We start from the raw sequence: 13,199 nt of genomic DNA, 5'->3' as shown, positions 1-13,199 counted from the left end.
AAGGGGGGGTGGGTAGGTTTCCAGCCTGAGCCCACACTATCTTTAGCTCTGTAGAACAAGCCCAACTCAGTTGATCCAGGTTCTGAGACATGCTGCAGTGGGTCTGTTTTGGCAGTGCAGCTGTACCCTTAGAGACCATACCGGGCTACTGTAAGACTAGGCTCCTCTAACTTGCATAGGGACTGGTACCTGTTGGCCTACAGAGTCAGGGAGCCACACGCAGCCTCGTTCCCTCCTCTGATGAGCAGATCTTTGGACTGGAGAGGATCTGGCCCGACATCTTTTGTGACTGCTGCTTGTTATCCCCAGGCCTGCTGTCTAGTTCAAGGTGGCCCAGGAGGCTGGCTGTGGTTTTGAATAGATTTAAATAAAATAAGTTCAAATTTGTATTTTACAAGAAGAGAAGGAGCTTGACGAAGTAAATCTGCCTCTACTTTGTGGCGAGGAAGCTTAAGCCAAAAACCAAGTACAGAGTGGCATGTTAAAGTTTTTATTGCTAGGTGCTCCCCAATACAACAAACAGGATCAGTAGTGTACACTTTAATGAAAGAGAAATTAGCTTGGTAGAAAAAGCAAAAAGGTACAAGGAGTATCTACATCTGTATTGTAGATATGTGAAAGAGAGAGAGAGAGAATTTGACTTCTGGGGAATTCTAGGGAAGCAAACCCATATCCTATTGGTCTGTTTGAGGCTCAGGGATTGTCTGTACACAATCTATATAATCTAATTTCTTTAGACCTTCAAAAGCCTTGCATAAAAGTAGCAGCAATTCTTTAGAGGCATCAAGTCAATACTTCAGTGGATTATATTACAAACATCATAATGCAAGACAAACATGATCCTATTCGCTTTTGAGGGTTAATTTACCTACATTCTAGTTGACATTAGGGTCTCCTGAAAGAGATTTGCATTCTAATGTCATCTCAGCAATCCTGGAAAATTACTACACACATTTCTTAGTCTGTTTCCAAAATGTGATCCATGGAGTCCTAATATATTTCATTGTGTTTTTAGTGCTACACATTCACTGTTTTATTAAACAGGACAAAAATTGCACATCAAACTTTAGTAAACTATTTAAAAACCTAAAGATGTTTGTAATTGACAATGGCTTTTCTTAAGATTTTTAAAAAAAAGAAATTAGACCAACAATTCATCTACAGTAGTTTAGTTAGCTTCAATTTCTGTTCTATGCATATGATATAGCATGTACATGTATCTAATTACATCTCTCTATTTTATCTTGGCTATTAGTGTAAATATTTCATACATAAAATACTATCAAGAATTCAACTTTTAATAAATATCTTTAGTTCTCAATCCTATATACAAGTTCTTTACAGCAACACGCAGGAGAGAGCATGACTGGATGAACTGAGAAAGATGGTTATTGACATAAATTACTAGCAATTATTGCAGTCAGATGCATTGTGGTTGTTGAGATTTCAAGGTGAACCATGCTGAAAAATAACTCTCTCTTGCCTTTAAATCACTGCTTTAATTAGGAAAAACATCCATTTTAAATCTTGCCACAGCTACTTCTTATTAGTGCCTACTCTAGCTCTGTGATGCTTTCAGCTTCAGAAGCAAACAGCTCATCCAGAAAACACAACTCACATTTGTCTTGTGAACAATACAGTACTTATAACATATACACAGTTACTTTTCTCACTTACTACACTAGTCTGTCCCTCTTAGGCAAAAGGAGAATTCAGAGAAGGCACTGCTAGTTCCAGACCTAAGCAATGCCTGCTAAGTAGAGGGTGTTAGCATTGATTTCACTGGCACATTTTGTCAGTTTCTTCTACCTGTGATTAAAATTGTTATGCTGCTGAACAGATTTTTTAATTGGTAGTGATGAGTAGGTTTGGACCGGTAAGATGGCAGTCTCTCCCCCCTCCCCCCCAAAAAAGCATCACATTGTTGATATTAAAAATAACGATCTTCCTAAGGTCAGTAGCTGTAATCTATATTAAAATGGAGCTCCTCTTTTTATTAAAATGCTGCTTTGAAAATCAACTCCCGGAATGTAAGGAAGGCAGTACTCAATGGCAGGCACCTAGTAAATGTCCAGAAATGTAACATAGGTAAACAATTGTTTGACAGCACAAAACTCTTAAAAATAATACTGATTTTCTGCAATATACAGTATATACACAACAGCTGAAAATTTGCTCATACAATATTTGTTTATATAGATAAATTAGCAATATAAGTCTTATGGATTCTGTTGTTCCACTGCAAAAATATTTTGTAAAAGTGTAAACTTTTGGTACCTCTTCTGGTGGTGGTGTTTCCCCCCCTCCACATGTGATCTTTTAAAAATAAAAACAAACAATTAGCTGATGTGCAAAATAGGCTCTGGCCACTTTTCCTATACTAGAGAATGACCACCACACTCGGCAACTTTCTTTCATTGATGTGAATATTCTTTGGTGCTTTCCTCCTCCCATGCATTCAAGCTAACCAGATAATGAAGTGTAGGAGGATGGCAGCAACTAGAAAGTGAACCAGCACTTTGTTTTTTATTTACAACTAAAATGATCTGTAGAGAGTTCTGCTTCTGGAAAGCAGCATGCACCATGGTGTCCTGAACAAAAGATTTCTGTTACTATCCTCCTTTTTGCATTCACTTTTATCTTTCCACCGTGGATGATCTCAAAGCATGTCTCTTTTCAACATGCTTCTCATTTTTCCTTGAGGTTCTAGCTGGAGAAAGAGCACCTGCAGAAGTGTTGTTAACTGCTACCCATGGGAACAATGTCTGCCAAGGCTGATGCATTATGGGGACAGATTGCCAATCTTGGTAGATGACTGATATGGCATTGCAATCAGCCTAGAAGTCTGACTTCCTGCTTGGTAAGCTCTCCTCTGGGGTAACTCAGCACCTTTGGACTTACTATTTGATGTAGAAACAAGTATATCTATGTCCTCTTCCATAGGCATCCTGCCTACAGAACTTCTGTTCTCATCAGCGACCTCTGCGTGCTGAGGTACTAAAGATGTCGGCATCACCAAGGCCCTAGGTAGGTCACTAGGATGGAACATCACTTCCTCTTTGGTTTCAGCAGCTTCAGTAAGGTAAGGTGGCGGGAGGGTGCTGCTGCGCTTGCTACAAGCCTCACAGCACAGCTTGTTATAGCCAGGGATGGAGCAATAGCGTGCGAGCACTTCCATTTGACAGAATATTGACTTGTCTCCCAGGCAGGGCTCATCTGCAAAACAAGCACAATATTGACTGTAAACCTGGGGAAAGCATGCAAGGCGGCATTTCAAAAGTTCAGAGGCCAAAGCCTACATTTTGAAAAGCGACTGATGACCGGGGGCCCAATCTGAGATGCTGGAAGGGGACCCGATTCTCGGAAAGTGTTCAACACCTGCCCTCTGACAATCAGGCCCTTTAAACTAAGGGTTTCTAGTTGGGTACCCACAAACTGAGGTGCCCAAAATCACAGGACATCTTTGAAAGTGTTGGCTCTCTTGCGCAGGAAACAGATCTCTCTGCATGTAGAAAAGTATGACCCACGCTTGGGGAAGGCCAGATACAGTACATGCAGAATACGCTATTGCCACACCATAGCAGATGCAGTCCTACACATTATCATAATTAGACTCGAAATGATCCCTTCTGGTTTTGCCCTCTGTCAACAAGGCTGGGCCCAGAATGGACTTTCTCTTGAAGGAAAGGAAATCCCAGGTAGTATCTCTGAAAGATTATTTTCATGTGTTCTTTAAAAAAAAAAATGTTGGCAGTTAAATGAACCATGTTTTTGAGTTCTTCAGTGACCTAAACATAACTGATAACCCAAGCAATCTTTTACCAAACATACGACTTAAGTTTCCTCTAGGGTTGATGCATGGGACGTATGTTCCTGGGAGGGCTCAGACAAGATGCCAGTTTTCCTTTGAGCATGCATGAGATATTAACTGAACAGGATTATTTAGCTAAAAGTGTAGAGGCTGTAGATACACTGGACAAAAATCGCATGATGGTTTGAAATTAGTGGAGGTCATTTGTTGTTTTGGCTGTTAGAAAGCAATCTCAATCTAAGACCCTGGTCCTGGAAACTTGCATGTGCTTTTTACTTCGAGTGTGAGTAATCCAACTGAATTCAAAAAACGTTAAGCACGTGCTTCAGCGTTTGCAGACCTGGGACTAATCCTGAGAGGTACTAAATGTTGCAGTCTGGCATAATCAACCATATCAAGGTACAAGCAGTTCAGTAATTCTGTTAAGCTGAGCCAAAAGGTGAACATTAATTAACCTTCTAAAATTTTGTCCTGTCTAGGGGCAGGAGCCAAATTCTTCCTTGGCTTATGCCTCTGGCAAATCTCTGAGAACATAAGAGACAGATAGCAGGGCAGAATTTGGCCCTAGGAATTTGAAATTAATAGTCACTCCTTGGGGAGCTCAAAAATCAGGAGATGGGTAATTCCCCCCTCTTCCCCCGTATATTAGTCTAACGTTGGTAATTTCTACTGTACTGAATTTATATACAACTACTCAGAATTTCATAGGCATTGATCACATTAATATTTAGCTTCCATGTAGGTGTGCTGTGAAATTCCAGCCTTTTTACCATATTGATATTATAAAATGTAGTCCTCTGGAGCCAGAAAAATGATTTGAATGACACACTGCTGAATAGGCGCTGAAAGCCACACTCCTGCATTGAGAATTACAGACCCTCGGTGTCCACTGGCTTTAATGGAACACCAGAGAGGCTGGGTGCAGCTCACTGTCATAGCGCTGAGTCTGAGCCTGCAGTGTGCTAAGCATCCTCAGTTCCCTCTGACTTCACAATGAGGGCACTCAGCGGGAGGAGTCCAACACTTTGCAGGACTTGATCACCGTAGGCTGAGAACTTACAAACTTACTATTGTGCCCTCTTGTGATATATTTTAATGAGGAGACAAATGAGTTGCTTGGTGCCCTAAACGACGATTCCAATGTTTTGAGAGTTACCGGCACACCGTGTACGTTAACAGATTGCTTCTGATGTGCTACAGATTATTTGAAATGGTAGCGACACATTTTATTTAAATAGCAGAAGGCATAATTATAAGCTAGGGAGGTGACAAAGATAAAACTAAAAACCAAACGATCAAAAAGGCACGTTTTAGCTTTTGGTCTGACAGTCATAGTTAGTATTTATGTAGTTGGCATTTTAATAAGCAACAGATGGGGGTGTACAATCACTACTTAAATTAGCTGGCTGCACTGCGATATTTTTTTCATGAGCCTGTGGATGTTACCTCAGGTCAATAGGGTGCTGAACAGCCATCTTTAAATTCAAAATACAAACCGTGGGCCAGATCCTCAGCTGGCTTGTAAATTAGTTTAGTTCCATTGACTCAGTACTGGTCCACCCACACTTACAACAGCTGAGGAGCCAGCTTATACAAAGTCATGCCATGGACAAATTGTGCCAATATTAGCATTTTCATTATTCACTAGGCCCAATCCTGATATCCTTCCTTGATAAAAACTTTCTTGCTTCCAGGCAAACCTACTGTTAAATCTGCAATGCTGGCAATGAACAAAAACCCTGTCTGTGAAGCACCATCATGCCTCTGTAAAAATTTTTTGAGGAGGACATCAGCATGGGAAATTAAAGGACCTTCTTCATAATTCAAACTAGAACACTAATGTCAAAACTCAAATCTTTGCATGTACACTAGTGTAGCATACACAGATCAATAATTACTTAACAGCTATTGCTTCCATGTTATTAAAGCACTTGTTTTGGAAAATATAGCAAAGTTTGTTAAGAATACATTTATAATGTATGCACTTATTTACATCTAGTTTAAGTGCAAGTTCCACAAATACCCTTGAAGAGGTTGCCAAATACATCAAAAAGTACCAAGCAATTAATTTGTTTTTACCTGTAAACAATGCACTTGATTTGTTCCAATTTCTGACAGCTGATTTCACTGATGTAGGTTTTAGAGGGCTTGGATTTATCAAATCCATTGTATAGTGCAAAGATTTGATTTTGTACTTATCTACTTCCAGTGAAATAAGTACAATATTTGAGCTGTGTACTCACGTAGTCCCTTTCTTTTACTTTTTAGGTTAATTCTGCACCACCTAGTCAACCATTTCTTATTCAGTATATAGGCTGTTGTATCCTTCTGCTGGTTTTCATGGTAAAAATTCTCCTTTTCACATTTTATTTGTTTCATGGTAACTAGGGGAGGAAGACGTGAGAAAGCATATCGGCTCTCTAAGGAATCTTTATCGCTACTATAGGCTACTTTTAGTAGAGCCTAACAATTACCATAGAAGTCTTTTTGGGAATGCTACAGGTATGCTGCAGATCAGTGAAAAGGCAGCACTGTCACAGTAAATATAATACTCAACGTTTGTACAGTACTTTCAGACAGTGTTCCCACAGGAAAATCTAACTAAATTCAGAAATAGGCCAGAGGGTATTTAAAGACCCTGGAAGGAGAAAGTTGATGGCAGATGTCTTTAATTATTAAATACAGAGGAAGAGGAAATAAAAATGTGTTACATATAGCACTTAGGTGTGTAAACAAAATGGCAAGTTTTCTATGTTACACCAAAAAAATCTTGAGGGGAACCCTCTGAAACTGCATGGCAAGAGTTTAATGCTCAGAAAAAAGTGATGACTCAAATTTTAATTATGATGGAATTATCTGATATTTACATAATTAAATATATCAAAATGGCAGGAGTATAAAGAGTTTATCACATTCTATTATAAAATAACTGTAGCGCACAGAAACATAGCTATATAATGATTTGTAAACCATATTTAGAACTAGAGTGGAAAGCAGAGATTCTATTTGAATATTTGACCCAGAGGAATAATGAAAACTACCTACTATAATGGCTGAATGAAAATTGGGCACTTAACTCCATTTTGAACCCCCTAGTAAAAATTATGGTCCAAATTTTTGAGCTGGGCACACAGGCAGAATATGTTCCTGGGAACTCAGAGAAATGCAGCACACGAAGGGCTGAGGAATAGAATCTATACCAGCTGCTTCACTTTTGCTACAGGAGGGCATGATTTGGCTGCATAGAATTATGTATGCCCTACCACTGTATAATATCTTCCTATAGCTCAGTGCTTAGTGTAGATCTGCTGCTTAAAACTGTAACACTGCCCTATAGCTTTCCTTGCTAGTTAAGTTTTTGTTTAATAAGTGTTTCATCATGTTTTAATATATGTTCTGCCTATTTTACCTGGAGCATCAATCTAGGGATTTGTGAACCTCCCAGTGACTAACCCAGACATGCTTCATATACTCAGACACCTGATTGATGGGTGTATTTTAAACATTTATAAAATAAAAACAGAAAGAACTTTAACTGGGGGTGAATTTCACCCCTGCACAGATGGTCACTACAGGGGCCATTCAAGTCCCACATAAGCCCATTTATGGGGACTTACGCTGTGCTGTGCACGTAGGCCTTGTGCTGGGGATCTGCACAGAGGTGAAGTCCAGTTTTGGGATTTAGTTCTCCCAAGCAGCGTATTGTATACATCAATCAGGATAGCACACTGTGGTGGAGGTTCAATAATTTATAATGCTGTGACGATTAACTGTCTCTGATGGAACAAATTTCATCATGGAGTTGAACCGTAACAATGGAAATAAGTAGTAATCATCCTGCAGGAAAATTTTACAGCCTAGAAATGTTGCACCCTCTTATTACTGTTCAGGGGATTTAACTCTGAGAGGTTCCTGGAGGCTTCTATAGCTTCACCTTACATAATATTTTGAGAAGAAATATTCAGATTATACAAATTTCCTGGCCTGACATCTCCTCTGGGATTTTAGAGACTAGGCCAGGGCAGAAATGTAGGTGCTGATCCTCATTCTGCTGCTACTGGTTTCAAATACAACCCAGCATTGTAACCACTGAGAAATACACGGCTGGGATGTTCAAAGGAAGTGAGATGCCCAAATCCCTCTGACACCCAACTAACTTCAGTGCCTTTGAAAATCCCAGCCTACATTATGTAAGTCTATAATCACAAATCCAGGCACTCTCCCAAAATGGTAACATGTCAATCTCAGAATACAAAGCTTTTCCCCTCCACATTTGCATGGCTGACTCTTACACTTTAAAAGATCCACTTCAGAAACAGAAATGCAGCCCCCTACGCTGCAGTTACTCACATGTTTAAGAAGTCACTGGGACTACTCTTGTGTAAATTTAAGCATATGCATAAGAATTTACAGGATCAAAGCTTCATGCTTTTATTTTGGAAGTCTCAGTCTTTAAAGCAAAAAGAAGTCACTTCATAAAGAAATACCGTTCTCTCAAGATACAGAATTGTAATACTGCGTCTCTGTAGAGTGGCTAAAGCTCTGCTTCCCCCTAGTGTTTAAAGCAGGATTCTTTCTGGGTTGTTGTTATCAGTGCTAAAGATTCTATAAATGGAATTTAGGTCAAAATTTTCAAACTCAATATTTAGGCACCTTCAGAGAGGAGCCTGATTTTCAGAGTCACTGAGCACCTGTAACTCTCTCTGAAGTTAACAGAAGATGAGAGTACTCAACATTTTTGAAAATTAGGCCAAACTTGTTGAGGAGGCTAGAAGTGGACTTCAGACACTGGTTATTGAAGCTCTCAGCCATGTTTTTCCATATGGTCAGTTTCACAGTTTAGCTGTTTTTATGTCACTTATGTACAGGATTAAAAAGTGAGATAGCAGGATCCCTTTCAAATGGAAGAACATTCTGGTCTAAACCACAGGATATATTTTGTAGCATGAGACAATTGAAAGGTAAGGTGCGCATATCAGTTTGTAGCACCACAACACGGTATAAGCTAGGTATTCACAACATTATTCATCTATTTACAGTACTTGTACTGTACACAGTAGCCCAGAAAACTCAGCTGTTAAATTAGAGCTCTGTTAGAACTTCAAAGATCATAATCTTCTTGTTTTGTTCTTTCAGTTAACCCTAAAAGAATGAGTTCTGGCCCTGGCATCTGTCTGCATACGCCTACCTCTGTAGAAGCAGGCATCCTTCACTGAAACAGGAATTGTTGCTCCCATTGCCAGTGCAGTTATTCAGGAAGTTTACTTACCATTACAGGGAGCAAGCTTACAAACCCTCACTGACTCAGGTTTTTCTCCATCACACTGGTCACCGGCACGGCATGTGACCTGCCTGGACTCAGTTCCTTCCCCACAGGTCACAGAACACTACAGAACAGATACAAGGTATTTTACTACGTTATGCCTGGCCCCAGTAATATGCAGTTATCTTACAGGTATGTCACAAAAGCGACATCGTCTGGAATAGCCTGATATGGGTGACCTTCAGGGGCTGCTGTAAATTCCCTTTTGATAGGAGTTTTTTGACATTTGCCTCGGGGGCAGCAGTTGGTCAGAGTGGGGGTGTTCCTCCTTTCCTGTAATGTTTAATTGTCACATATTCTGAATTTTGCTCGTAGCTTGTGTCTGTTCTGAAAATCCAAGCATTAAAGGCTGGAGTATGAGGCAGCACAGAGCTGCACTGCCAAAGGAGCAGACCAGGGCCCAATTGTGATTCTCTGAGCAAGTCAATTTGATTTTTGGTTTCCCCCTTGCTCTGGAGAAAATAACTTGTACCAGAATTGTACTTAGCACAGCTTTCTTCCCCATCTGTGCTAGCTACAACGCTGGGGGAGGAGACATAACTCCCCCTTGTTCCTTGCCCCACTCCTCCCAACATACAGGCGAGGGGGAAGGAGCAGCCCCATGGAGGTTGCTATATGTATCTATGGTACTTATTTGGCCCTCATTACTGTAGGATCTGAGCATCTCACAACCTGTCATGTAGGGCAGTGCTATTATCCCCATTGTACAGATGGGGCACAGAGAGGCTAAGTGATTTGCCCGGGGTCAGACAGGAAATCTGTGGCAGAGCAGGGACTTGAACCAAGATCTCCTGAGTTCCTAGTTGGCACCCTTACTACTGGGCCTCCTCCTCATAGTGTGAGTCTCAATGGAGGAAGCCCACAAAGAGGGTAAGGGGGCATTCCCTTCCCAGGCATCTATTTCCAGCAGAAATCTAACCTCTGTTTGGTACAAAGTATGAAGGGAACAGTAACACTGTGACACAAGCACAGAAAAGTCAAAGGTCAAGATTATTGCTACAGCCATTATCAACAGGGCTCTGTTTCTTTATAAACTGAAAACTTTACAAAAAACTCCCAGAAAGTCTTGATGCAGGCAAAAAGCAACTAAAAACTTCTGCTATCTCAAAAGCAGTGCTGAGAAGTTGGAGAACATTTTTTTTCCCCATGAAAATTCATATGAAATTTTTCACCTAGGTTTGCAGGCTTTGACATCTTGATTTTTTTTTTGTTAATTCCAGGAGGGGTGAGAACCCGTTTGCTTTCCAGGGTTATGGAGACCTCAAAGCCTGTGGGCTTCCAGGTCACTATTTGTGGTTAATTTAAGACTCTGAAGTTCACTCAAGTTGCAGCCAGATGCCCTTAACCCCAAAGACAGTGCAGGCACAAGGTGCTGGCAAAGGTACAGCTGTTGATTTACTGCTAAGGAAACGTCTGTCAGCTCCAAAGCTATAAGCTCCATAGTAGAATACTGCTTGCCCACCTCAGCCCAGGGTCCAGCTTTCCACTGCGCAGGGCACGGCGTTCGGTTACAGGGCCTGCGGCTCTCAGGGCGATCCCCACTACAGTACTTGATATGGACAGAGCGGTTTGCACCGTCGTGAAGAGGTTGAATGCAGCGCACAGTACGGATCTGGTAACCAGAACTCCCACAGGTTTTTGTGCAGTATTCCCATTCATCTGCTATCCAACTGGGGGGTTTAAAACAAAAGTGCCATCATACATTTAATCTATTTATCTACTGCACTGTACAGTAACCAACTAGGGATTGTTTCAATTCTGCTCTGCTTGACTTACGTACAAGTCACATTATCTCGGGCCATACATTGGAATAATAAGCAGCCCTTATGGAAAATTCCAATAGAATTTAATAGAGAATCTTTATATAGAATTGTTAAAACCAACCTTTGGAATTCTATAGCAGGAGCATAATTCTGTTCTACCTACTGCTGCTTTCTACTGGACATTTCATTTTACATTGCTTTAACCCCTGTTAAATTCTATGGGACTTTTCCATCAGAGTTAACACACCCATTATTGTACTCTGAGCAACAGAGAAATGAGTGCTGCCAAGACTAATCTCATTTTTTCAAGTGCTCATGAAAGAAATGAAACTGGCAGCCAGGTAGCCTGCATGCATCTGTCTAGCACAGAGGATGCAATCTACCCATTGTCAGCCAGTAAGCACAAGACCTCTGGTACTACATAAATCCCGCTTTAACCCCAGGCAGTGCCACAGAGGGCTTTGTGCTGACCCTCTTCAAAGGGGAATTTCATCCAGAATAAAGAAGCTTTCCAAGGCTTTCCCACTAATGTTCCTTAATCTTGACTTCAAGGGAGCACCTCTAAATGGAAGAAGGTAGTTTAAACTCTGTGCCTATTCATCCTTGAGCCTCTGTACTGAGCACGCCCCATTCGTGACAAGTGTCCACTAACAACTGAAATAAGACGACCATCAAATTCTTAGCTGCAAACCTGCCATGAGATGGAAACAACATTCTGTATCCCAGCAGCAGTCCCCTGAGTCGGGCCTGGGCAAGCTTCTACCTCCATTTTTTTCCAACCCATAGAATCACGAAATGCAGGACTGGAAGGGACCTTGATAGGTCATCTAGTCCAATTCCGTGCATTGAGGCAGGACTAAGTATTGTCTGACAGGTGTTTGTCTAACCAGTTCTTTAAAATCTCCAATGATGGAGATTCCACAACCTCCTTAGGCAATTTATTCCAATGCTTAACCACCCTGACAGTTAGGAAATTTTTCCTACTGTCTCCTTTGCTGCAAGTGAAGACCATTACATCTTGTCCTGCCATCAGTGTTTACAGAGAACAATTTATTGCCCTCCTCTTTATAACAACCTTTTATGTACCTGAAGAGTGTTCTCATGTCCCCCTCAGTCTTCTCTTCTCCAGACTGAAATAAACTGGGTTTGTTTAATCTTTCCCTGGAGGTCATGTTTTTTAGACCTTTAATAATTTTTGTTGCTCTCCTCTAGACTTTCTTCAATTTGTTCACATCTTTCCCAAACTGTGGTGCCCAAAACTGGACACAATATTTCAGTTGGGGCCTAATCAGTGCTGATAGAGTGGAAGAATTACTTTTCATGTCTTGTTTACAACATTCCTGCCAATATATCCCAGAAAGACATTTGATTTTTTTTTTACAAGTCTTACATTCTTGACTAATTTTGTGATCCAGTAAAATGCAAAGATTCTTTTCTGCAGTACTCTTTCCTAGGCAATCATTTCCCATTTTGTATTTGTCTAACTGATTATTCCTACCTAACTGTACTATTTTTACTGAATTTCTTCCTATTTATTTCAGACCATTTCGTATTCTAATCCTAGCCTCCAAAGCACTTGCAACCCCTCCCAGCTTGACGGTATCTGTAAACTCTGTAAGTGTATTCTCTCTTTCAACAACCTGCAATTCAAGAAAATCTCCTGGTTAAGCCAGACTTGTCTCTTACCATACTTCCTATCTATCCTACGTGTTGGGATAGTTTGCTCTTGTGCCCTTAATTATGTCTTTAAAAAAACCTGCCAACTCTCTTCAACGCTTTTCCCCTTAGACTTGCATCCCACAGGATCTTCCCTACCAATTTTCTGCATTTGCTAAAGTCTGCCTTCTTGAAGTCCATGGTCTTTATTCTCCCTTCTTTTCCCTCTGACCACTTCTTCGAATCATGAACTCTCATGTGAGGCCCACATTTCATCCATCCATACTTACAGTGGCTGTGTGCATTCCTGCAGATTGCACATTCTACGAATAGGCTTTGGTTTTTTGCTGGCTTCACAGAAGCTGCGGTGAACCATTTTGTTATCACTTTTCCTGCGGCACCCATATTTCGTGTACTGGAAACCTTGAAAATATTTCAGAAAGTTAACTTTGTGTGAAAAATAGTAAAAATGTCCTGCCCCTTCTTAAACACTTTTGTTTACACGCAATGGTTGTGGACTATTTTATGATTATTTAAATACTATTGCTGTTCGTTACAATGTCAAGCACAAAATGGTTTGGGGATATAAAATTCAATTATCAGGAGTAACTCTACAGTATACTATGGAGATAATGATGTTATTAAA

General features: G+C 40.5%; 1 protein-coding gene across 2 annotated transcripts in view; it reads right to left on the bottom strand.

Annotated features, from left to right (window-relative positions):
- Positions 1 to 481: 481 nt before the first annotated feature.
- The window catches only part of ADAMTS3 (ADAM metallopeptidase with thrombospondin type 1 motif 3), a 192,020-nt gene continuing 179,302 nt past the window's right edge, over positions 482 to 13,199 (bottom strand). The window contains exons 19-23 of one of the 2 annotated variants that reach the window (XM_039540401.1): positions 12,844 to 12,976; positions 10,597 to 10,804; positions 9,081 to 9,198; positions 2,902 to 3,216; positions 482 to 2,316 (exon numbers count right to left, since the gene is read on the bottom strand). In XM_039540401.1, coding sequence (XP_039396335.1) covers positions 2,192 to 2,316; positions 2,902 to 3,216; positions 9,081 to 9,198; positions 10,597 to 10,804; positions 12,844 to 12,976 — 899 coding nt within the window. In that variant the 3' untranslated portion in view covers positions 482 to 2,191. Of the gene's footprint in view, positions 3,217 to 9,080; positions 9,199 to 10,596; positions 10,805 to 12,843; positions 12,977 to 13,199 lie in introns of both variants that reach the window. The other variant, XM_039540402.1, reaches the window with a different exon arrangement.

This window comes from Mauremys reevesii, linkage group 5, assembly GCF_016161935.1.
Source record: "Mauremys reevesii isolate NIE-2019 linkage group 5, ASM1616193v1, whole genome shotgun sequence".
Classification (NCBI taxonomy): Eukaryota; Metazoa; Chordata; order Testudines; family Geoemydidae; genus Mauremys; species Mauremys reevesii.
This window is presented reverse-complemented; position numbering and strand designations above follow the sequence as displayed.